At 44.2% G+C, this 26155-nt stretch overlaps 1 protein-coding gene and 1 long non-coding RNA gene across 3 annotated transcripts in view; one reads left to right on the top strand and one right to left on the bottom strand.

Annotated features, from left to right (window-relative positions):
* LOC310666934 overlaps nt 1-26155 on the bottom strand; it is a 396489-nt gene that overhangs the window by 254014 nt on the left and 116320 nt on the right. The window lies entirely within an intron of this gene.
* The window catches only part of ADGRD1 (adhesion G protein-coupled receptor D1), a 293282-nt gene that overhangs the window by 235739 nt on the left and 31388 nt on the right, over nt 1-26155 (top strand). For both annotated transcript variants that reach the window (XM_083418242.1, XM_083418243.1), the window contains one exon: nt 18481-18572. In XM_083418242.1, the coding sequence (XP_083274368.1) occupies nt 18481-18572 (92 nt within the window). The remainder of the gene's footprint in view (nt 1-18480; nt 18573-26155) is intronic.

The raw sequence follows: 26155 nt of genomic DNA, 5'->3' as shown, positions 1-26155 counted from the left end.
ACTGATTCACATTTCAAGAACAGGTAGCCCAAACCATTGCATAATCCCTTTTCCCCAGCTACATTCTGGGGCCTAGACCAGGCAGCTGTTATGTATATATCATCCTCCCCTGTTACATTTTTTAACAGCTTCTTCCCCTTTTTAACAATGGGAAGAGACTAAACTCTGCTTCCCAGTGTACTTTGATGCTCCCGCAGCCTTTTAACACTTGATCAAAGGAGGGTAGTTAAAGCAGGTCTGTTAGGTTCAGATGGCTGCTCAGGGTGCATCTGTCGGCTGTAATGAATTTAATCTTTCTAGATGGGAGTTGCAGGTTCATGACTGAGTTACTGATACGTGAATGTATTACAGCGCTTTAATTATACCCGTGCATTAAATTACAGGGAACCGTTGCTTAATCACTTGAATTGCTCAAGGAGGTTGCAAAGGATGGGCGTTTTATTTTATTTTTTTGCCAGGGATTAAGAGGGAGCTCGCTCCTCCGCGTGGCTCTGTGCAGCAATCCCCTCTGCTGATGTTTTATTATTGATCAGGCTGCTGTACCTCCTGTGATAAGAGGAGATGGCTGTGGGGCTTACCGGCAAATGGAAGGATAAACATATTGATCGAGAATTTACACCTCCGTTTTCCGTAACTTCCAAGGGGCTTGTTGATTTTCAAATAAGAAAGCAGAAATGTAGCATGCAATTCTCAGTGCTGTCCCTGTTCTCATTGCGCACCAACCCCACCTAACCCCTCGCACCTTTGGTCTATTCCTTACCCTTTACAGCTCACCCCCAGCTGCTGCTACTCCCCATAACGCCTTGTACCCAGCCAACCCTAGAGCTTCTTCACCTCCTCCTGATCTCCCACAGCTCCTTCCACTCCCCTGCTGCTCACCTGTAAATCACCCGGTGTCATTTTGAAGTCTGGTGTGATCTGGCGAGCTCCTCCCCCCAGTCAATTTTAACACTTGTGCAGCACCTGAGACAAGCCACAATATCAGCTTACAGCAAGCCCTGTAGGAGTGTGGTGTAGTGGTTAAGAGCGGTGGACTCGTAATCTGGTGAACTGGGTTCAATTCCCGGCTCTTCCACATGCAGCTGCTGGGTGACCTTGGGCTGGTCACACTTCTCTGAAGTCTCTCAGCCCCACTCACCACACAGAGTGTTTGTTGTGGGGGAGGAAGGGAAAGGAGATTGTGAGCCGCTTTGAGACTCCTTCGGGTAGTGATAAAGCAGGATATCAAATCCAAATCAAAACACTACGTGCACTTTGGGCAGGGATCAGCTGCAGAGTTCTTTGTCTCAGCAGAGCTTGCTGTCAGTGCCCATCGGTTGATCAGCTCTGACAGCAATCCTTGCCTGTCAAGGAATAATTGGGAGCATGCTTTAAGACTCCTGATAGCTCCTTTGCAGCTGCATCTTTGACTGCAGGGTGTGCATTTTAGGGAAAGCAGATTTGCAGACTGAATTAGGACTCCTGCCAGTCCTAATTTGGCTCTTCTGGACTTCTATCTTCTCATCTCAAGAACTTGTCTTTCACTTGGCTCCTGCACGGCCTCTTGCTCTTCCTTTTATTTTGTATATTTGCAGAAGCTTCTAAAGTGGCGTAACAGCCGATGAATAATGGAGTGAATTATTTTTTTTTAAAAAAAATCCAATATTCTGATGTCATTTAATTGAGTCTGTACTTTCTCCATCTTGCTTAACCTTCTCTGCAGAGAATTTGAGGCAATTAGCAACATTCCTTAAGGCTAATGCCCCAAAATGTTATTGATTGCAAAGCAAGCAAAGGCAGTGCAAACACTGACTCTGCTAGACTGAGAGTTGTAAATTAAGCCTGTGAGCCCTGATGTTTTATTGAATATATCTGGACCCCGTGAAAGCAAACGATTCATGGGGCTGAACTGGATGCATTTCCAGGAGGATCAGGTCACTGAAAGTGTTGCAGAATCCTGAGTGGAGGGTCGGGGTGAGCGGATATTCCCCATTTAACCCCCACAGACACACCCATCCTGTGTCCCTCACTTTCAGCTTAACTTGGGAGAATTTTTAACATTAATTCCAGAATTGGGACATCTGCAATTTGCCACAATTCTCTATTTCTTTAGTGGTGTTAGAGGAAATATTTTGCAGAGTTATCCCCCCCTCCTTTTTGAAACACAAAACATATAAGAGGAAACGTGTTTAGGAGGAGAGCATTAATGTGAAATATATTCCTTCATTTGCCTTCTAGAAATTTAGCACGGGGGGTAAAGCTCAGCACCCCAGCCCTTGTAAGCCAAGTAAGCATGGTGCTGCAGTTTGGGAGGGAGACATGAAGGCTCTGACAGTGTTCTAGAGTCTTTCTGCCTCCTTCCCAAAACCTAGCTGGTACTTTCTCAGCTTTGGGAAGTAGGTAGGAGGGATCTAGGACTCTGCCAGAGCCTTGCACCTTCTTCCAAAGCCAGGCACCTTGCTTATCAATATTTCGGAAGGCAGCATGAGGGCTGGGCTGGGGTGTGTGTATGTGCCAAATTTTGGGCTCATCACACACACACACACACACACACACACACACCCTGAATGACAAAGCAGTGTGTGGAATTCCAGGCTGAAGTACTCTTGCAGCCAACTTGGTCTGAGAGGTTGGACTGCCCTGAGCTAAGGAATGGAGATCCTCCTTTCTCTCTCCAGATGCTACTGGACTACAACCCACATAATTTCTGACCGTTGGACCATGCTAGCAGGGGCAGTTGGAATCCAAATACACCCGGAGGGCCAACATTTCCTCGCCCCTGAAATTGCTTATATCTTCAGGATGAATGAATTTCTGAATGTTGGAAAGTTTAGGACAGATAAAAGAAAATACATTTTCATGCAGCACATATGGTAGCTAAACTTTGGAACTTGCTTCAACAGCAGACAGTAGTGATGACTACTTAGATTGCTTTGAATTAAAAAAATTCATGGAGGAGATGGCCATCAATGGCTACTAGTCATGATGGCTATGCTCTCCGATAACAGTCTTCTTCTGAAAATCAGTTCCTGAAAACCACAGGAGGGGAGAGGACTCTTGAGCTCAGATCTTGCTTGCTGGTTTCTTACAGACATCTGGATGGTTACTGTGAGAACAGGATGCTGGGACTAGATGGGCCATTGGACTGATCCAGCAGGCTGCTATTATGTTCTTATAGAATCATAGAATTGTGGAGTTGGAAGGGATTCCAAGGATCATGCAGTCCAACCCCCTGCTATGCAGGGACCATTGCTAAAGTATCCCTGGCTGCTGGCCACCCAACTTCTTCTGAGGAAGTCATTCCACTGTCAAACCGCTCTTACCACCAGAAAGTTCTTCCTAATGTTTAGATGGAATCTCCTTTCTTGTAATTTGAATCCATCGGTTCAGATCCCACCCTTTGGAGCAGCAGAAAATAAGCTCGCTTTGTCTTCCATGTGACAGCCCTTCAGATATTTGAAGACAGCTATCATACCACCTGGAGGGATGCGGGTGGCGCTGCGGGTTAAACCACAGAGCCTAGGACTTGCCGATCAGAAGGTCGGTGGTTCAAATCCCTGCGACGGGGTGAGCTCCCATTGCTCAGTCCCTGCTTCTGCCAACCTAGCAATTCGAAAGCACGTCAAAGTGCAAGTAGATAAATAGGTACCGATCCAGGCAGGAAGGTAAACGGCATTTCCGTGCACTGTTCTGGTTCGCCAGAAGCGGCTTAGTCATGCTGGCCACATGACCACATGACCCGGAAGCTCCCTCGGCCAGTAAAGCGAGATGAGCGCCGCAACCCCAGAGTCGGTCACGACTGGACCTAATGGTTAGGGGTCCCTTTACCTATCATACCACCTCTCAGTCTTCTCTTCTCCAGGCTGAACATTCCCAACTCCCTCAACCATTCCCCACAAGGCTTGTTTTGCAGGCCCTTTATCACCTTGGTCCGCCTCCTCTGCAGATGTTGGAGAACAACTAGGCTAACTAAAATCAATGGAGCAAACTCCTGGGAATGTAGACTCGTTTCTGTTTCCACTTAATTTCCAGGTCTCTTCTTTGCAACGATTTGCCCAGCCTTGACTTTTTAATGGACTCTCTGGTAGCAGGAGTTGAATTAATAATAGTTAACTCCCACCCCGGCATCATTAACAGTGACACTTGCCATTGCGAGTTATTGTGGCTTTGGGGCGCCTCGCGAGGTCACATAGGAAATCGTTAAGCAGATGGTGTTGTGTTTTCACCCGTCTAGCATTTTTGTCAATTGAGCTAGATGGGCCTGCATGGAATGGGAAAGCTTGGCACGTTCTGATCCATGGCTGCACCAAACCAATGAGGAGCCGTGATCCCAATGTGTTGTTTTTTTTAATAAATATTTATTAAGATTTTCACAATGTAGTACAAACAAAAAAGAAGAGAAAAAACAATGCCAAATAAAAACAAACACAAAAAGAAAAATAACAACCATTAAAAAAACAATTTCATCTTTCAAAACAATTCTTGCTTTAGCTTGTTTCTTGGACTTCCCCACACCTCCCTCCTTTGTATTCCAATGCTATTTGTTTGTTCAGCAAATCCTTTCCCTCCTTACTTTTATCTTAATTTTTATCTTAATATTTTAACTTTACCTTTCCCTCTGTTTAACTTTCCATTTTTCCTTAATACCTTGTTGCTATGAACCCCTTAACTTCAATCCAACATCATTCCATCATTCATTAATTTTACATTGTTTCTGTAAATAATCTTTAAATTTCTTCCAATCTTCTTCCACCTGCTCTTCTCCCTGGTCTCGGATTCTGCCAGTCATCTCTGCCAATTCCATGTAGTCCATCACCTTCATCTGCCATTCTTCCAGAGTGGGTAGTTCTTGTGTCTTCCAATACTGCGCAATAAGTATTCTTGCTGCTGTTGTTGTGTACATAAAAAAAGTTCTATCTATCTTTGGCACCAATTGGCCAACCATACCCAATGTGAATGCCATGGAATTTATTTGCCCTATACCTGTCGGAGAACTCATAAATTATTGAGACGGACAGATGCCTTATAATAGTGGGCAAAAGTTTTGGGGAGATGTCAGAACAACACAGCTGAGAGTGATGAGAGATGAAAATGACGAACCACTGAAGGGAAATCCATCTCAATCATTAACTGCATTCCTTCCCACAGGGCTTCCTATTAGCACTTGGGTGGTTTCCAGCTAGTGAATCAGTGTAAAGATTTGCCCTTGTGCAGCAAAATTCCCCCCCCCCTGCACAACCCCTGTGCTCTTTCCAGATCTTTTCCAGAGGGTTGGGGGGCACCCCTAAAACAGATTTAGGAGGTATGGCTTGAGAAGTTCCATTGGGCAAGCCACAAGTCTTGCACTAGTGAGGCGTGTTGGTTGGATACCACCCTTTGATTTTTCCTAAGTTGCCAAAAGATCCCATGCAGACTTTTAAAAACTGAAATGGTGGAGCAGTGTGGTTTTTTTTAATAGGATAAGAGATAAATCATGTGTATATACAATTAGCAGCCAAAGGGCTCAATCTGACACACACCTTGAGACTTCCCATCTGGCCCCCAGCTTTGCTTGTCTTCCCAGGGACCCTTCCTCTCACTGTGCATGTGTGCTATTTAAGAAGAATCCATCCACCTCTTTCTGATTTACACCTGTGTTTTGCACAGTGCACTTATATAGCAAAGAGAGGTCTGTTTAAGCCCACGTTTGCTATTCAGGCCATGTAAGTAAGTCAATCTTATGCATCTTGCCAAGGTTCCCTGCTGGGTGGGAAAGCAATTAAATTGATAACAGTATTTTCACTTCATCAGCTCTGCAGTGATGGACCAGCTCCATCAGGGCTCCTCTCCCCTCAACCATCACCTGGGAGTAACCATTCCATCAGGTTGCCTAAGTGGGAGAGAGAGAAAAAACATGTGGCTCTTCCATTAGCTTTGTCAAAAGCCCAGCTCCATCTCCTGCCCCTGAACTATGCAAGCAGGTCCTTAACAACTATTTAAGAACGGGTGCCTCTGTTTGATTCCCCCCCCTTCTCTCCCTATCCTTTTCTCTCTCTCTCTCTCTGTGTGTGTGTGTGTGATTAATAGATTGTAAGCCTGCTGGGAGAGACTGTCTTGTTTGAATTGATTGTATGTTGGCCACTCCATGAGCCTTTATGGCTGAGGAATGAGGTGCAAATGCTCTAAATAAAGCTGTCATATGATTTTGCCTCAACAACCTCGGGATGGGTGAATCAGTTTCTCTCTGAATTCCTTCTTTCGCCCACTCTTAGGTTCAGCTCTCCACATCTCCACATTTCTTCAAAAATTCTTTGGCGCTTTAGACTGATTTTACATAATATACACCTATTTGTAGGCAGTTTTGCGGAATATAGACATTTTTTGCAAAACAATTTCCCCAAAATTTAACGCAATTTTTTTTTTGTATTTTATTTTCACCAATATATGCATTTTTAGGCATGCTTTCAGGATGCAGGTGGCGCTGTGGGTTAAACCACAGAGCCTCTTGGGCTTGCCGATCAGAAGGTTGGCGGTTCAAATCCCCATGACTGGGTGAGCTCCAGTTGCTCGGTCCCTGCTCCTGCCAACCTAGCAGTTCAAAAGCATGTCAAAGTGCAAGTAGATAAATAGGTACCGCTCCGGTGGGAAGGTAAACGGCGTTTCCATGCACTGCTCTGGTTCGCCAGAAGCGGCTTAGTCATGCTGGCCACATGACCTGGAAGCTGTACGCCGGCTCCTTTGGCCAGTAAAGTGAGATGAGCGCCACAACCCCAGAGTCAGTCACGGGTCTCTTTACCTTTAGGCCTGCTTTACTGCAGTCTGTTCGTTGTTTTACAAGATTCAGGGAGGTGTGATTTTCCCAAGGAGGGCTGCATTTCAGTTCTCGCATTGTTTTGAGAATTAGGGAGGTTTGCTTTTTAATGTGAACCGAATAAAATTTCTCCCTCCTTGCTACAACAACCCCCATCCTCAAGATTTGTGTGAGAATCTAGTTAAGGACTACTCAGGAATTACGTTTGTGTATATTAAAAAATGTATAGCAGGAGGAGGCTTAGATGAAGACTCTGGTGTTAGGGAAGGGGGCAGGGCTTTAGCCCCTTGCACTCACCGTGGTCCTGATCCGGACCGAGAGCCTTTTTTGTCTACTGTTTGTTTCGGGAGGGAAAGTTGAAAAGACCTCTCTGGAATTTTTCCTCCCAAACCAATTAGGAGGCATGTGGTGATTTGGATCAGGGGCCATGTTGGAGGCATAAGATGAAATATGTGGCCCCACTAACCATCAGGGTCTTTGTGCCTGTTTTGTAAAGCCCATTCATCCAATTGCTACTTGTATTAATTGTGTCATGTGTACCGTACTTTTCTGTGTATAAGACTAAGTTTTTTTCAAAAAAAAATATGCTAAAAAGTGGGAGTCGTCTTATACATTGGTAATGCATAGGTTGGACGTTTGATTGGTTGCTGCCATGGCTGTCAGCAGCCATTGGGCATGTTATTGGTTGCTGCGTCAAGGGCTGGTGTTGATTGGCTGATGCAATTGGGCGGGCGATTGGCAGCTTTTTCTGGTGAGGGGACAGAGGAGAGGCATTTTCCGGCAATGTTCCCTAAAAGAAAGCTTAACAACCCTTTGCAACCCCCCCCCAAAAAGCTCAACAACTCTGAGCCATCTCTCCCCATCTTCTTAATTTTGAGTCCCCCAAAATAGGGGGCATCTTATACGTGGGTAGCGCTGTGGATTTGGTGATCGCAAGGTCTTGCTGATCGCAAGGTCGGCGGTTCGAATCCCCACGGCGGGGTGCCCACCTAGCAGTTCGAAAGCACCCCTAAGTGCAAGTAGATAAATAGGTACCGCTTTATAGCGGGAAGGTAAACGGCGTTTCCGTGTGCGGCGCTGGTGCTGGCTCGCCAGATGCCGCTTCGTCATGCTGGCCACGTGACCCGGAAGTGTCTCTGGACAGCGCTGGCTCCCGGCCTCTTGAGCGAGATGAGCGCGCAACCCTAGAGTCGGACACGACTGGCCCGTACGGGCAGGGGTACCTTTACCTTTACGTATATGTGGGAGTGTCCAATAGACAGAAAAGTACAGTAATTTGGCCCTAAGAAACAAGCAAATAAAAGTGGTGGAATTTACAGAAACCTTTAGAAAGCAGGCAACTAAATGAGCAGCGCAAAATATATGCGAGGGCCATAAAGCATTGCTACCCCAGCCCCGAGTGCTTAATTGCTTCCAAACTATTCAGATGCTACTAATACGACGCATTAAGCAGATGCCTGAGATTTCAGTAGAATGTCCTTAATTCTGCCATATACATATATATCATATGGAAATTTACTACCATGGCAGCTGGCCGGGTAAAATGGGAGCCTTCTGCTAAAAGACATATCGCTTTCTTCCAAAAATGCAGGCACTGTGAACGTGTGTGGCTGCGTGTGGGCATGTGTGTACGGTAATAGCTGTTTGACAGTGGAAGGTGACAGACTCTTTCCTTTAAACAGAGGTTGGGTGTCCATCTGTCAGGGATTATTCAGCTATGATTCCTGCATTGCAGGCATGACCGGGATCAGTGTTTCCCAACCTTTTTCCAACCGTGCCCCACTTCCGACCTTGTTTCCTTTATGTGCCCCCCTTGGGCGTAGCCAAGGGGGGGCAGATCCCCCCCCAAATAAGCAAAAATCAGTACAAATATTATCTGAGGTTCTGCCCCCCTAACAAAAGCTTGCACCCCTAAGAAAACTCCTGGCTATGGCCATGCTCCCCCTGATCCTACCAGTAGAAAGGTAGCTATTTAAATATTTTGTTTGTAAATAGAACATGTTTCATTTATAATTTTTATAATTTATACAAAATGCAACTACATAAAATGATAGGAACATAATGAAATATTGTTGAAGCAGAAAATCATAGATTCAGGGAGCTGGAACATACTGAAGAGTCATCTTTCTAGTGCAGGCATAGGCAAACTTTGCCCTCCAGATGTTTTGGGACTACAACTCCCATCATCCCTAGCTAACAGGACCAGTGGTCAGGGATGATGGGAGCTGTAGTCCCAAAACATCTGGAGGGCCAAGTTTGCTTATGCCTGTTCTAGTGCAACCCCCTGCAATGTAGGAAACTCAGCTAAAGCATCCATGACAGATGGTCATCCTGTGAGCATTAAACACCTGTTTGCAGATAGTAAACTCAGTCCTTTACAGCAGAATGCAGCAGAAGCGACTGTGGTTGGAATAGTAACATCAAAGGTTTTATTTATAAAGCAAATAACAAAACAACAAGACGACTCTCACATCCATCTTCTTCTTCGGCAGAGGAGCAGAGAGAAAGCAGAGAAAGAGAGGAGACATTTAAATAGTTCCCATACTCGTATACATCAATTAAGTAATTAAAGGTAGCTCGCAACATTATGCAATGTGAGAATGAGACATTACAATACTAACACATCCAACCTCTGCTTAGAAACATCCAAGGAAGGAGAGACCAGAACCTCCTGAGGGAGATCCATCTTCTATGTATTATAAAAAGTAAACAACACTTATTCGACCCCAGTTATTTGACACAGAGGGGGAAACCTACAGATGTAGCACAAATGGTGCACATGGAGTTCTGTATATACGGGAGAATTTTAAAAAGCAAGAGGTCCGCAATGACCTGGTGCAAAAAGATCTTGTCACCCAGAGGAGCCCTGGCTGCCTAGATAAAACACCATAGCCCCACAAACCCTTACCTGGGAGTAAGGCCCACTGAACTCACTGCGACTTTCTTCTGAGTAGACACTTTGTTATTTACTAGATGCAAGTCAGCAACACCAGTAAATTGGCTAGGGTAAAGCATGCATATAAATGCATGTATCCGTGAAAATAGCATGCAAATAACATGCAAAAATGCATTGTAGTAGTTTTGCTTTGCAAAACTCTGTATATTAAGAGAAATTCACAGTAAAATGCTGCTGGATTTTCATGAGGAGTTTTTTTTCTTTCTTAATGCATATGGATGTGGAGAACTGTATGTAAGAGTGGAAAAATAATAAGCAGAGAGAAATTGGATTTGACAGATTCACCATTCCCTGGCTGACCATTCCTATGAACTTAGCAGCATAAAGAAGAGACAGGTGATAGGTCAGTGGGAGAACACATGCTTGCACACAGATGCTCCCAGGTTCAGTCTTCTGGCTATCTCCAATTAAATCAGCCTTCTCCGACTTGCTGCCCTCCAGATATTTTGGATTACATTTCCCATCATCTTGAGTGTTGGTCATAGTTGTCGGGGCTCATTGAAATTCAAAGCAACTGAAGGGCGCTAGGTTCATGTGACAAGACTGGAAAAACATCTGCTTGGTACCTTGGAGAGCTTTTGGCAGCTGGGATAGACAGTGCTTTGCTAGATCTACCCATGGCTTGACTCAAAACAGCTTCAGGTGTTGCATGGAACCACATTTCAGAAGTAGAGCAGAACGTTTGCTTGCATGATGTCCCATGTGCAATCCTTCCCAGCTAAAAAGATCTTGGGCCACAGGGCTATTGCAAGTCAGAGTGGACAGCCCTGGATTCCATGGACCAATGATTTCATAGAGTCATAGAATTGTCGAGGCATCCTGTCTGCAGCCACCTCTGGGTGCGCTTGAACCCCAAACCTTCTCATTGACACACTGACCCATCGTGCCCCTGGGGGTTCCTTAGTAAAAATGGCTTCGTGTGTACATAATATGCCTTTCAGTGTATTTCAGTCCCTCCGAGAAACTGGCCTCATACATTTACTAAATGGTTTTTCTTGACAAAGCCTGCAACTTACGTGAAACCAGGACTGTTTTTATTAGCGATATTGTTTTTGATAGGAGTAAACTACAGCCTTGGCTGCCGGCGCCTAGTGAGCTGAGCCAACAATCCTGAATTCATGTGTAATTATACCGCAGGAATAGCAGCAGCCACACAAAGCGTCGCTTAGAAAGATAGCAATTGGTTCGACATACAGCTCCCAAATCTAAATGTTTATTTCTTCTCGCTCAAACACCGGTATATACACAAGAGTGCTGTTTGTGCTCACATCTACACAATTAGAGCGTAATTCTTTCTTGGTATTATGGTAACAGTATTTGGAGAAGTTTGTTTAAATATATATATGTATGTAATGAGTGCTTCATCAGCCACCAATTTTCTCCAATTCAAACTGTTGACAAGGTATTTACATAAGATACTGAGATATGGAGGGAGGGAAAGGACTGTTGGTGGGATGAGATGCCGGGTCTTTCTCAGTTTTATTCCATAACGTAAGAGGAATGGATTCTTTGTTCCAGACAGCAAAAACATTAATAAAAACTATTCATATCTAATCCGTTTACACAAGCAAGGTATGAACACCATTATTTACTTTATCTGCCTTAAAGGCTAGTCTGTTCAACTTCTTTTCTTGCAAAACATTTTTTATATTTAGGTCTGAGTCACAAACGTTTGCCTGTTGTTGGGAGAATTTGGACGTAGCGCCAGACCAGGGGTAGCCAATGTTGTGCCCTCCAAATGTTGTTGGACACCATTACAAAACAGCCCCAGCCAGAATATTTTGGCCAATAGCCAAGGATGGTGACAGTTCCATTCCAGAAACATTTGGAGGGCCATAGGCTCCCCATCTTTCCCCTCCCAGTCATGTATAAAATGGGGTGGTAGAAAGGAAGCATGGGTGAGGGGAGGTGAATCCTAAACAGTTTAGGCATTCCCAACCTGCGGCCCTCCAGATGTTTTGGACTACAATTCCCATCATCCCTGACCACTGGTCCTGTTAGCTAGGGATCATGGGAGTTGTAGGCCAAAACATCTGGAGGGCCGCAGGTTGGGGATGCCTGGTTTAGGACCACAGCATATGGAAAGACCTTCCCCTCTTCTTCTGTATGAACTCTCCCACAATGGTTTTGGATTGCTTCTCAGGGGCACCCCATCTTTGGAGGTTCATATGGAAGAAGGTGTGCTTCTTTCTGATGACATGTCCCTAAACTGTTTAGGGTTTAGCTCCCCTCTGCCATGTGACCCTTCTGCCTCTCCACTTTATACATCATTGCAGAAAAGGTGGGCTTAAATCAGGGATGAGGAACTTGTGTTACTCCAGAGGTTGTTGGATTACAACTCACAATTATCCATGGCCAATGGCCAATGGATGCTGGCTTGGTCATCCGCCCTTCCCTTCTCCTCTTCTGTGGCAGCTGTGAGTTCAGAAGCTTTTGCTTTCAGTTTTGCTTAACCACAGCTTGTTGTGCTGCCTGAACCAACAAACTGTGGTTGGTGTTAAAAACACTTGTTTGAAATAAGTCGATTTTCTGATACAAAGCATCATTGGCTTTGAAATTGACTTTAAGGTTTGGATGACATGCTGAAACTGGAATTAATGAAAAGAGAGAAGCAAACATTTCTGAGCTCCTCAAAGCTATGTTGGAGAGGAGGAGGAGAAAGAGCGTGTGAACCCGTGAGTCATTGTCATGCTGAGCAATGGTTTTCTGTCCCTTTCACAACAATCAGGAAGTGTTCAATGACAACTGAACATATCCAGTCAACACTGAGCTGATTTATATGTCCATACACACCCCTTATAGGTGCCTCCTCACCAAGGATGTCCGCAAGCCTTGGAGTTCTACTGACTCTTTAGATGCCTTTCTTTTGTGCATGGGCGCTCTGGTTTTGGCTACGATACCAACAAAACAAACAAACAAACACCAACCATAGAAAATAGAGGCAAATGTTTTTGCATTGTCCATCCAGAAAACTGTAGAACTACATTTATATATTTGTTTGAGTTTATATGTTTGTTTACATGTTTATATGACAATAACAGGTGACGTGTGGGTGACAGGCATGTCTCCTTAGGTGGGAAGCCATAACAACAACAACAATTTATTATTTGTACCCCGCCCATCTGGCTGGGCTTCCCCAGCCACTCTGGGCGGCTTCCAAAAAATATTAAAATACTGTAATCATCAAAAATATTAAAATACTGTAATACATCAAACATTAAAAACTTCCCTAAACTTCCCTAGCCTTCAGATGTCTTCTAAAAGTCTGGTAGTTGTTCTTCTCTTTGACATCTGGTGGGAGGGTGTTTATTATTAGTGAAGGCTGGTCAATTTGGGTGAACAGGGCACAGCTCCACTGGCCTCATTCTGCCCTCAGCTAGCTCCCTCCTGCCTACCTTCTTAATCACAACCAGTCTAGGGTGCAGGACAGCTTCTTCCTCCTCCTTGGTCTTCTTGTTGTATTTGGAGCAGAGGATGGAGACAAAGCTAAAATTAGTTGGCTCTGCCTGTGTTGGCTGTGGCTGCACCTATTGTTGCCTTGAGCCCCAGCAGCCCCAATGGAATGGTCCCTACTGCTCACAACCCATGCATGGGTGCTTATGGGTGCATTTCTGTCATTTAAACTAGATGCATTTGTTACATTAGACACAGATTAAAATCTAGGAAATGCAGTGCAAGGCCCATGATTTCCTGAAAGTTTTGAGCATCAGCTGGAATGGCTCCCATTATAATATAACTACATTTGTGGAACACATCCCATAGACGGTATATATTTCAAATGAGGCATAATTGGCAGCCCCGGACAATTTAAAAGTGCTGGCTAAATAATGAAAGGGAATCCACTTTTCTAGCTAATTATTTAGATGGAGAGCAAGCGCCAGGATTCCAGTTAAATAATAGTAACTGTCTATTATCCAACTTTCTTTGGATGGCTGCATAATGAAGATGTTTGTTTGCAAATTGTTATTCAGCAGAAAAGCTGTCATATCCTCCCCCCCACTCTACAAGCAAGTTAACAGGATCTCCTGCCAAACGAGAGCTGGAATTCTAAATCTGGATGCTTAATAACCAAAGCTTTTTTATTTATGATTCATGTGTTGCTGAGCAGTCAGACTGAGACTCTGTAGGATTACTCCAGAGTATCTGTGTAATGGATTTCAGTCTTCAGTGGTAACTCCGGAAGCTCGCGCTTATTTGGACTGATAAGACTGAAGGTAGGGAGGCCAGCAGCAGGTGGAGCCAGAGCCAGAGATAGCCAGAGCAGATAGATGCAGCCAATTAATTCCTTTTTTAGCGCCCTTCTCCTTCCTACCATGTTTATATAAAGGCAATGCTAAGATTAAGGGGGAGATGGTGGCTGACAGAAAGTTAGGAGGCAGGCAGCTGGTGTCTGGCTGTGGGAAACCAAGGCTGGTGGGCCAGTGCCCCACTTGCCTTAACAGACCAACTTCCTTTTTTAAAAAATAATATCACCTTTATGATACATCAATTAACATCAATTTACATATAACTTATGACTTACGCTATTCAACTTAGACAATACTTATAATACAAACAATACACATCATCACAATAGTTTTTAAGGTATTCTTTAAACATTATCCAATCTTTATTAACTTTCTGTACAGTGGTACCTCAGGTTAAGAACTTAATTCGTTCTGGAGGTCTGTTCTTAACCTGAAACTGTTCTTAACTTGAGGTACCACTTTAGCTTATGGGGCCTCCCACTGCCACCGCACGATTTCTGTTCTCATCCTGAAGCAAAGTTCTTAACGCAAGGTACTATTTCTGGGTTAGCAGAGTTTGTAACCTGAAGCGTCTGTAACCCGAGGTACCACTGTACTGAGTTTCCTCTTAGTCTCCCTGTCATCCTTGTGAGTTGTAAATATTCTATCATTTTGGCTTGCCAGTCAGTTTTTGTGGGGATGTTATCACTTTTCCAATTCTTTACTACCAAAATCCTAGCCGCTGTGGTTGGGATGAAGAGGTCTAAAATTTCTCTTAATTTCCGTGGACATAATTCCTAGTAGGAAGGCCTCAGGGTTTTTTTTGTGTGAATGAGAGTTTGAATATCTTTTAAAATTCATTATATATGCTATCCCAAAATTCACTTATTCTCTTACATTCCCACCACATGTGCATGAAAGTACCCACCCCGTTTTTACACCTCCAACACACCTCTGAACTGTTCTTATACATCTTGGCCAATTTGGCTGGGGTTAGGTACCATCTCTTAACAGACCAACTTCCACTGAGTGGCAGAGAATGTGACACTGAGTTCATCCTAAGGATGGGGCAGAATTGAGCTTGGGGAGGGGATACTTTGGTTATTGCACCTTAATTGTTCACTTTGGTTTAATGCCCAACTCATAGGAGCCAACTCCTAGGGACCGAGGGGTTTACGCCCCCCCCAATAAAATAATTAAGGGGGCAGCCCCCCCAAGTTGATGGACATTGCCATTCATATGGTTTGTGTGCACCTTGTCATGTGATTGATTATGCAGGACAGGGCTTACATGCGCCCCCAGTATTTTATTCAAGATGGCACCCCTGAACCCACTCCTAGGTGTCTTAGTAGACCTTAACATGAGTCAACAACATGCAGCAGCAAAAAAGAAAAGAAAAGCTAATGCTATTCTAGGCTGCATAAACAGAAGTACAATGTCCCAATCAAGGGAAGTTATAAAGGTAAAGGTAAAGGGGCTTCTGTAAACAGTGTGCAAAAGAGATTAAAAGCATCTCCGCACTGTACTTTGGATGTGCATGCCTATTCCTAGCAGGGTACAGGTGTGCACAGCCAAACTGAGAAGGACTGAGAAGGACTGAATCACCAGCTGGTAGGAGAGCGTAGTTTTCTTTTTAATGGCCTCTCAGGACAAATTCAGCCCCCTGGCAAACCATGATTGGCTTGTGGGCCATAGGTTCTTCAGCCCTGCCCTATGGTGTAAAGTGACACAATGTTGAACCACATGGACCTTTTTAGTCCACCCTTTATCCTGGTGTGTTCAAACACTCCCCAGATGTTGTGTAACTTTGGCTGAAACAGAGCCAATGTTTCCTCCTCTTCTTCTTTGTTTTTACTGACTAGCTCTTGAGAAGCTTGGGGCCTTTCTTTTCTTTTCTGACAGCCTGTGTGCCTTTTGATCAGCCTCCTTCAAGTGGCAAAGTTTTATTTTCCTCACCTGTGACTCCAGAGATCTTGGCAGCTGCTCATTTTGTTCCTTCTCTCATTGTCAAGTCTTTTCAAGATGACTTGGATTTCTGTCGAGAGTTTTCTTTTCATTGCTCAACTGCTTCTGCTGGGCCTTAACTTCAAACCCAGTGTGGCTTCTCTGAAGACTTACATTCCCTCCTCCCTCTCTGCTCATTTTAAAATGATCTCATATGCTTTCAGCACCAAAAGGGGTCTTCCCAGGTTCACAGCTTGGAGTATGTGAGACTTTTGTTCACTGACAAAATTGCCAGAAAAAATATTATCTGTAACCAAGCAGCCTAAGTATTAAATACACTTAGAAATTTAAGAGACGCATGAGAATCTCCAGGCTCCCTTTTACCTCCAGGCCAATGCGATGCTCACCAGATCCTGTTGAACTAAAAGTCCAATCAGCCTCAGCTAGCATGGTCAATAAAGGTAAAGGGACCCCCAACCGTTAAGTCCAGTCATGGACGACTCTGGGGTTGCGGCGCTCATCTAGCTTTACTGGCTGGGGGAGCCGGTGTTTATTCGCAGACAGCTTCCGGGTCATGTGGCCAGCATGATTAAGCCACTTCTGGCAAACCAGAGCAGCACACTGAAACGCCGTTTACCTTCCCGCCGGAGCAGTACCTATTTATCTACTTGCATTTTGATGTGCTTTTGAACTGCTAGGTTGGCAGGAGCTGGGACTGAGCAACGGGAGCTCACCCCACGTCGCAAGGATTCGAACCACCGACCTTCTGATCGGCAAGCCCTAGGCTCTGTGGTTTAGACCACAGCGCCACCCGCGTCCCAATGGTCAATAGTCATGGATAATGGGAGCTGTAGTCCAAGAATATGTGGAAAGTTCCAGGTTGGGGAAGGTTGATGTAGTAGATGATGTGAAGGATTTCTGAGTTAGCAAGCGTTGGGCCAGGACCTCAGAACTAGGGATGGAGAAGAAATTCAACTGAGTTCACATTTAAAGGCAAACCTTATCCAATGTGTACTTTCTGGATCAAAACACAAACCAAAACATAGCCATCAAAATTTTGCACTTTTCTTAATTTTGCAAGGGAGCTTTCCAGTCAAGTAACACATGTGCTAGATTATCCTGTGAACCTCCCTGAGACCTGTGGGTATAGGGTGGTATAATAATAATAATAATAATAATAATAATAATAATAAGGCATATTAAATGCATATATTTGTAAAAATAGCTGTCAGCATGTAATATCGAAATGTAATTAAAGTGCAATAAAACATCAAAACAGAAATACTGAAATGTTGCCTGTGAACTGTTTACAATGCTTCAGATAGTGACTGAAGTGTCACTGACAGTGGAGGCAATATGGACCAGATGAAGAAAATGCCTTCTATCAAGGCAGTTTCATGTGTTCCTCTCAAGAGATTGTTAGAGGTTATCAATTTGATACTTACAAGATCAAGGAGTGGTTGCTGCCCCCGCTTTCTTTAAGTAGCAAACTCTTCCCATGAAATATTGCTTGAAAAAAATAGTCCAATTCTTGGAACTCACATGGTTGTTTTGTTATCAGAGCTGTATCAGGAACAGAGCAGGTTTTGAGTTTTAAGCAGATATTTCCAATGTTTTATTGAAACATTGAATCATAGAATCATAGAGTTGGAAGAGACCACAAGGGCCATCGAGTCCAACCCCCTGCCAAGCAGGAAACACCATCAGAGCACTCCTGACATATGGTTGTCAAGCTTCTGCTTAAAGACCTCCAAAGAAGGAGACTCCACCACACTCCTTGGCAGCAAATTCCACTGTCGAACAGCTCTTACTGTCAGGAAGTTCTTCCTAATGTTTAGGTGGAATCTTCTTTCTTGTAGTTTGGATCCATTGCTCCGTGTCCGCTTCTCTGGAGCAGCAGAAAACAACCTTTCTCCCTCCTCTATGTGACATCCTTTTATATATTTGAACATGGCTATCATATCACCCCTTAACCTCCTCTTCTCCAGGCTAAACATGCCCAGCTCCATTAGCCATTCCTCATAAGGCATCGTTTCCAGGCCTTTGACCATTTTGGTTGCCCTCCTCTGGACATGTTCCAGTTTGTCAGTGTCCTTCTTGAACTGTGGTGCCCAGAACTGGACACAGTACTCCAGGTGAGGTCTGACCAGAGCAGAATACAGTGGCACTATTACTTCCCTTGATCTAGATGCTATACTCCTATTGATGCAGCCCAGAATTGCATTGGCTTTTTTAGCTGCCGCGTCATTGCAGATGGGGCGGTGGGGCGGAGGCACTTCACTGACCTCCCAGCATGCAAGTTACTGCTGCTTAGTGCAAGGAAGGACAGCACAGTTCAAATGAACCAGCAGCTGGACCTGATTGCTCCACTGATGCTTTCACACCACACCAGCCTCCCTGCTGCCTCACCCCTCCCAGCAAGCTGCAACGACTCACCTGTTGGGAGGTCAATTAAGTAATTAAGTGCCTCTACCCCACCATGCCATCCATGACTGATGTTTTGAAAGGGATGTTTCCCACACTCCTCACAAATAATCTTGCCTATTTCTGTCTCCCTGAATCAATTCTTTATTTTCTCCCTCTAGGTTAACATCGGCATTCTCATTGCAGTCACCAGAGTCATCTCAAGAATAAGTGCAGAAAACTATAAGGTGCACGGCGATGCTAATGCATTCAAGTAAGCCTCTTTTATTTATAATGACTTATAACTCTTAAGTGGGTCTGAGCTTGGAGTGTGGTACCTAAGACCTAAAAGGGTCAGGAGTAAGGTTCTAGACTTCATGGATGCACCAAACAGAAAATCCAAAGAATAGTCTCTCTAGATAAAATTCTGTGGCAGTTCTTCACTCAAAAGGGTGAAGTTTTCAAAAGTGTTGTGAAGTATGCATCTAATCTCATATGAACACTCTGTGCAGCAGTACACTATTGGGGTACTCTACCAAAGATGAAACAGTCAGTTTCTGAGCATCGCAGAGCTCTTTTTTGTTCAAGGTACATCCAGCAACGAAGTCCAGCAGTACAAATTTCATGTAGCATCAGCAACCGAGTGAAAGAAAGTCAACACTATCCTGATAAAAGATGTGCTGCTGGAGCATATGCTTTAAATCATACTTTCAGAAGAGCAATTTGTTGATTTAGATTACTTGCTCCTTTTTCAAGCAAGCAAGCAACTTTTCTGAGATTGGCGGAAAGATCTGGGCTAATGAAAGCTTGCTTAGTTATTGTATGCCTTTTCCAGAATCGAAGGGGAAACCAGTAAATATGTCTCTGTTAAGATCTATGCTCTAATTATTCTGTAATGAGTTTGAGGTATTGGAAAGGAAAATGATGGCTGATGCTTTATTTTGAAAAGCTGCAAACTGCATAGTCCTTTGAGAAATGAATGGTGATCAATGGCAACTCAGATTCCCCTCCACCCCACATGAGCTGTGACAAAATTGGAGGCTTCAATTTGTTATGGGAGACGTAGGTGTTTTCCTATCTGGATTGTCTTTTGTTGATTTGTGCTCAGGCTGCGATTTAGATTAGGGCAGGTCTGGAACTGGTAGACCTGGTTCTAGAACTGACTGTGAGGTCAGACTGAGGTTGATGACACCATCCCCCCTTCACCCTAATGGACTAGCCTCCCCTGAAAGACTTACCTAAATTTTATGAAAATTTCCGATTTTGGGGTGGCAGGGAGCTACTCTCTAACAATGAGGAGCAGCAGAAAAACTGGGGAGAAACTCTTTGCTAGTAAGGACTCTTCCTGATAGCTGCTGCTTGTCGGCTCCCTTCTCTACCAAGCCCTCAACCACAGTGATCATATCATATCATCACATATTTTTGTTCCAGGGACTTGGGGGTGGGGTGTGGTGGTTCATTGGCTGGCAGAATTTGTCTGGCAGTGAGTTGCAGCCCCACTATCCTCAAAAAGGAAATATCTCCAGAAATATGTTCCACCACACACACACGTGACCACAAAGTTTGGGGAGGAGGCATATCAGCTTGGTCCTATGCATTCCCATAATCGGAGCATATACACACAGACACAGAGGGGCTTCCTTCTGAGTAAACCTTACAAATAACACTGTAAGTTACAAAGTTCTGTTTTCTATCAACCCATGGTCACCAAGGGATGTGTGGAAACGATTCCTTCCTTCTCTTTCATATGGCCATAAATACAAGCGACCCTGGAAGAAATTATGGGATGCTGCAAAGAGGTTTCATGTATAGATGCCCTCCATTTTTCTTAGAAACAAAGAACCTGTCAGACCTCCATCCAGATGGTTCAGTTCACTTGCCATTAGCCATGGCAGAAACTTGCAAGATTTATCAGGAGTATTTATAGAGGAGTCCTAGGTTGATTGAACCTGCATGGCAGTCTTTTTCGTGAGATGCAGAAAGAGATCAGCACCTTGTGTCTCCCTGCTGAAAATATGTAGCACTACAGAGTGAGGAATAGGTGTTTATCATCCATAGAACCAGAGTTTTGAAGACCAGAAAGGGACACAGAGCTCATCTAGTCCAATTTCTTAAAATGATATAGGAGCTAGCATAAGGGTGCCATTCCTTCTCTGAGTCTTCTGTTAGTGAAATCCAAACACATTTCTTAAGAATGTAAGAATAAACAGCTGGTTCAGGCCAAAGGCCTACCTAGTCTAGCATCCTATTCTCACAGTGGTGAACCAGATCCTATGGGAAGTCTGCAAACAGGACCCGAGTGCAACAACACTCTCCCTACTTGTGATTCCCAACAACTCACATTCAGAAGCAAATTGCCTCCAACAGTAGACCCAGTAACTATGGATCATGACTAGTAGCTATGGATAGTCTTACACTTCATTGATTTGTCTAATCTTCTGTTAAACCCACCCAAGTTGGTGGCCATACCTGAAGAGACAACAACAACAACAACAACAACTTTTTTTAATACACCACCCATGTGGCTGGGTTTTCCCAGCCACTCTGGGCAGCTCCCAACATCATATTAAAAACACAATAAAACATCAAATATTAAAAACTTCCCTAAACAGGGCTGCCTTCAGATGTCTTCTAAAAGTCAGATAGTTGTTTATTTCCTTGACATCTGATGGGAGGGCGTTCCACAGGGAGGGCGCCACTACCGAGAAGGCCCTCTGCCTGGTTCCCTGTAACCTCAATTCTCACAGTGAGGGAACTGCCAGAAGCCCCTCAGAGCTGGACCTCAGTGTCTGGGCTGAACGATGGGGGTCGAGACGCTCCTTCAGGTATACTGGGCCGAGGCCATTTGTGGCTTTAAGGGTCAGCACCAACACTTTGAATTGTGCTCAGAAACGTGTGGTAGATAAATAAATACTACATTGGTACAGTAAAAACTGAATAGTATTTATTTATCTGTTCAGTTTTGACTCAACTGAACAGACCGGTCCTTCAAACTTGCTATGGAATGAGAATATTTCTACATGATTACTGTTGGCAAATAGCCCCCCATTCCCCCCCCCCCAAAAAAAAACAAGCACCAGCAGGGAGTGTCACAGGGCTCTGGAAAACATACATGATGAAGTTAAGCATTTTTGTTCACTTTCTGCCAATAAATAAATATCAGAACCATGTCAGGGTTAAAGTAACCTACAGTTTTTGTACAATAAGGAACACAGCTCATGACTCCAGCTGGCAAGAACAAATATTGGTGGGCGTCCGTTGATTTGCCCAGATGCCTTGAGGGACCCCAGGAGTGAGGTTTGTTGGCAGCAGAAGTGTGTATTTGCTGGAGGGGTCTTGTTTCTCTTGGCAGCTGGCAATAACAAATAGATGCAATTGTTACCAGTAATTGTTACAGATTTTTCCATACGGTGCTGGCAAGCCGAGCTCAGCGTGTTCATTTGATTAGCAGTGCAGGACAACATAAGCCTGGCCTTATATAGATGTTTACGGAAATGAACCTTTTCATCAGCTGTGACCAATTTAGCAAACTTTAATATCCCCACAGATCCAAATTTCAGATTTCTGCCTTCCAAATTCAGGAAGATCTCTCTCTGTCTCCTATCTATCTATCTATCTATCTATCTATCTCTCTCTCTCTCTATCTATCTATCTATCATCTATCTACCTATGTCTATGACAGTTGGCAGCAGAAAGATAAGTTGACTTTCCCACTGTGACAGCATTGCTATAGAATGCCCTCTGTTTCTCATTTCCCCCCAGTCTTAAGTGCAGTTCTCCATATTTCAACATCAGTTGCGGATTTTGAAAGAAGAGTCCCCATGAAAATTCATCACCTTTTCAATGCAAATGTATCCCAAGGCGCACATTTTTGCACATCAATTCCCCTAATAAAACACATTTTTATACAGTGGTACCTCGCAAGTCGAATGCCCCAGAAGACGAAAAACTCGCAAGACGAAAGAGTTTTTCATTTTCTGAGTTGCTTCGCAAGACGGATTTCCCTATGGGCTTGCTTCGCAAGACGAAACGTCTTGCGCCTTTTTTTAAAAACCGCCAATGCATTCCTATGGGAAACTGTCAATGCACAGTGGTGCTTCGCAAGACGAAAAAATTCACAAGATGAAAAAACTCGCAGAATGAATTAATTTCGTCTTGCGAGGCACCACTGTATGTTAGTTTCATCAATATTAACATTTCTATGCATACTTTAATATATGCATCTTTTTATACATAACTAGGCTGGAAATCTGCACTGCAAAATTTGCAGAAGTGGAAATTCTGAAAGATGTTTGTGTTTTGCTTCAGAAAGTGCAGTTCAGAAATACAAACTGAGTTGGATTTTTCCTTTATTCATGCACATCATGTAGCAGCAGTGATGATGATCTGGATCTTGCTAGTCAGGAATAATTTGCAAATTTTTTGTGGGTGAGCCAGGTCTTGGCCCAGGCTCAGCGCACCCAACTTTGCATCCCATTTGTCCTTGCAGGCAGAGTCTCATTAACTGCCTCTCGATAAACGGCCAAGCCCAGATCTTATTGGATGTTTTCTCATCGCCTTGTTCGAAATGGTCCGATGGGCTGGAAAAATCGGTATCATTTATATAGCAAGCACAAGGCTCCCAAAATGAGAGCGGTTGTGCCCAGCCATGGAGAAAGCAATTAGAACATTTCTTGAGCTTCCTTCTCTCTCTCTCTCTCTCTCAAATTCTCTATTCTCATTTTTTTAATGTTGCCCATTGGTTTGACGACTCTCAGTGTTTTACTTAGTAAAGTGTTGATTCACACAACACTCCTCAAGGGAAAGAATCATGTTTGTTTTGTTGAGATAAGAATGCTTCAGCCAATAGGCTTCTGAAAATGAGGGCAAAGGTAGGACAGGATGCATCTATCCTCATCTGAGAGGTGAGCTGTGTATGGTAGACCTCAGATCTCAAGTCAAGAATTCCATTTTTGAAAGCCCTCCAAGCATGGAAGCTTCCTCTGTGTCTCGGGTGGGGACTTCAAGTCTGGAGGTCAAATGTAGTTCTTGAGGCCTCCTCTTAAGCCATGCCCTCTTCCCAGGTTGTATTCATCACCGGCTCTGCTCTGCACCAATCATAACCCCTGAATCTATCAGTAATCTAGACACCAAGCTGGAGGCAGCACAAGCAGAAGATGGGGATCCATGTCTGGGACAGGACTCAGAGTTCACTGTGGAATACAGGGAAACCATTGTGCTTGGGGTGGTTGGACAAGGACTCCCAGAGGAGTCCCCAAGACCACTAGGGCTTGTAGGGCCAGAGAGCCTGGACACCTTTCACTGAGCCTGAACAACCAGATACCTCCCACATCACCAGCCTGGCAGTACCAGGAGTGAACCAGGAAGAAGTCTGTGGAATGATGGAGGAGTGCCTATCTTCAGACCAGATGTTGTTGTTGTTTAGTCGTTTAGTCATGTCCGACTCTTTGTGACCCCATGGACCAGAGCATGCCAGGCACTCCTGTCTTCCACTGCCTCCCGCAGTTTGGTCAAACTCATGTTTGTAGCTTCGAGAACACTGTCCAACCATCTCGTTTCTTGGCAGGGATATTGGAGTGGTTTGGCGGTTCCTGCTCCAGGTGGATCATGTTTGTTCAAAACTCTCCACTATGACCTGTCCATCTTGGGTGGCCCTGCACGGCATAGCTCATAGCTTCTCTGAGTTATTCAAGCCCCTTTGCCATGGCAAGGCAGTGATCCATGAAGGAGTCAGACCAGATGGTGGCCCTTTAAGACTCTGAAATCCTCTCAAGCGGGTGGAGCCTGGAAAAGGTACCCTGCTCCCAACCTTTTTCACAGCCAGTTGCTCACTTGGAGCTGTCCACGGTCCAGCAGCCATTGACCAGTCTTGCCTACAGTATCATTACTTTTCCTGTGAGTTCCAGTATGTGATGAGAACATGACAGCACCCTTGTTGAAAGCCTTTGCTTGAATGTGCCCTTCAACTGTAATAGTGCCTCATGCTTGTCTAGATGAAGGATGCAGGAATGTGTGCACAGGTGTGTAGAAAGATCTGACTTTTACATGACTGCCATGCACACAGCGGCCCCAGCCATCACTTGCAAGTGATATAAAAACAACCCCATCAAGGGAATGCAGAGTCTAGCTTCTGCTTCATCATTTCTCTCAACCTTTGAGTTCCTCAGTGCTTATTCTCCATAAGCAATAGCAAAAGTAAAGAACCTCATTGTCACCTCATTTCACTTGCCAGAGCATGTGAATCACTCTGGTGCTCCAGCCAAGGTTGCCATCCCTTATACTCTTTTTTAAAAATTCTGTTTTATTTATGATTTTCAATTTTATACATTTCAAAAATTTTACAGTCATTTTAACATTTCAAAACTTCACTCCCCCCCCCTTTCTGCAAATCCTACATGTACACAATGTACCTTAGGGAACAGATACCTTGGGCACACCATTATCATGCTTTCACCTTGCAGGTAATCTTCTTTAAGCACCCAACTGACTGATATTGGAAACTTTATTCTAGACTTTGGTCTCTATCAGCAAAGCAAGTGGTACTTTCTCATCTGCATAAATTGACTCCACTTGCCTGAACATGATTTCTACTGTTTTGAGAGAAGGATAAAAACGTCTCTTCTCACAGTTTGCCATAAAATCATAGACCTGTAGAGCTGGAAGGAAGCCCAAGAGCTGCCTTGTTCAACCGCCCGTAAAGCAGAAATCACAGCTAAAGAATGCCCAGCAGATGGCCACCAAAACCTGTTTAAAAACCTCCAAGGAAGGAGAGCCCATCACCTTTTGAGGGAACCCATTCCACCATTGAACAGCTCTTACTGCCAAAAAGTTCTTCCTGGTGTTTATATGGAATCCTATGTCTTGTAACTTAAACCTATTCTTATGGGTCCTTAGTAGGAGAAAACAAGCTTGCTTCATCCTCCATGTGAAAGCCCTTCAGAGATTTGAAGATGGTGATCATATGACCTCTCAGACTCATGTTCTCCAGGCTAAACATACCCAACTCTCTCAACTGTTCCTCATATGGCTAGGCTTCCAGACCCTTGATCATCTGGGTCACCCTCCTTGGCACACATTTCATTTCATTTCATTTACGGTATTTCTATGTCGCTTTTCACTCACACGAGTCACAAAGCACTTACATACAATAAATAGTAACACAGTAAAAACTAAAGGTACCTCTGACCATTAGGTCCAGTCGCGGACGACTCTGGGGTTGCGCGCTCATATCACTCTATTGTTCTGAGGGAGCTGGTGTTTGTCCGCAGACAGCTTCTGGGTCATGTGGCCAGCATGACCAAGCCACTTCTGGCAAACCAGAGCAGCACACGGAAATGCTGTTTACCTTCCCACCGGAGTGGTACCTATTTATCTACTTGCACTGGGTGCTTTCGAACTGCTAGGTTGGCAGGAGCAGGGACCAAGCAACAGGAGCTCACCCCGTCATGGGGATTTGAACCGCTGACCTTCCAATTGGCAAGCCCAAGAGGCTCACTGGTTTAGACCACAGCTCCACCCGCATCCCTCAGTAACACAGTAGAACATCACAATTGCAACATAAATTATATAAAATAATTAACAAATCATCAATACAGCTTGCCAACATTCTTCTTAAATCATGGTGCCCAGAACTGGACACAGTTTTCCAGGTTTGGTCTGACCGAGGCAGAACAAAGCAGTGCTTTGACTTCCTATGATCTGGACACTAGACTTCTGTTGAAGCAGCCTAGAATAGCATTAACTTTTTTTGCTGCTGCATCACACTGTTGATTGAGGTTCAGCTCTTACAATCAAAATTTTCTTCCTGGTGTTTACTCAGAATGTCAATTTTTGTCATTTTAATCCGTTCGTTTGGAT

The sequence above is a fragment of the Podarcis tiliguerta genome (genome assembly GCF_965153285.1).
Source record: "Podarcis tiliguerta genome assembly, chromosome: 16".
Classification (NCBI taxonomy): domain Eukaryota; kingdom Metazoa; phylum Chordata; class Lepidosauria; order Squamata; family Lacertidae; genus Podarcis; species Podarcis tiliguerta.
The sequence above is the reverse complement of the archived record's forward strand: the minus strand, read 5'-3'. Positions and strand labels throughout refer to the sequence as shown.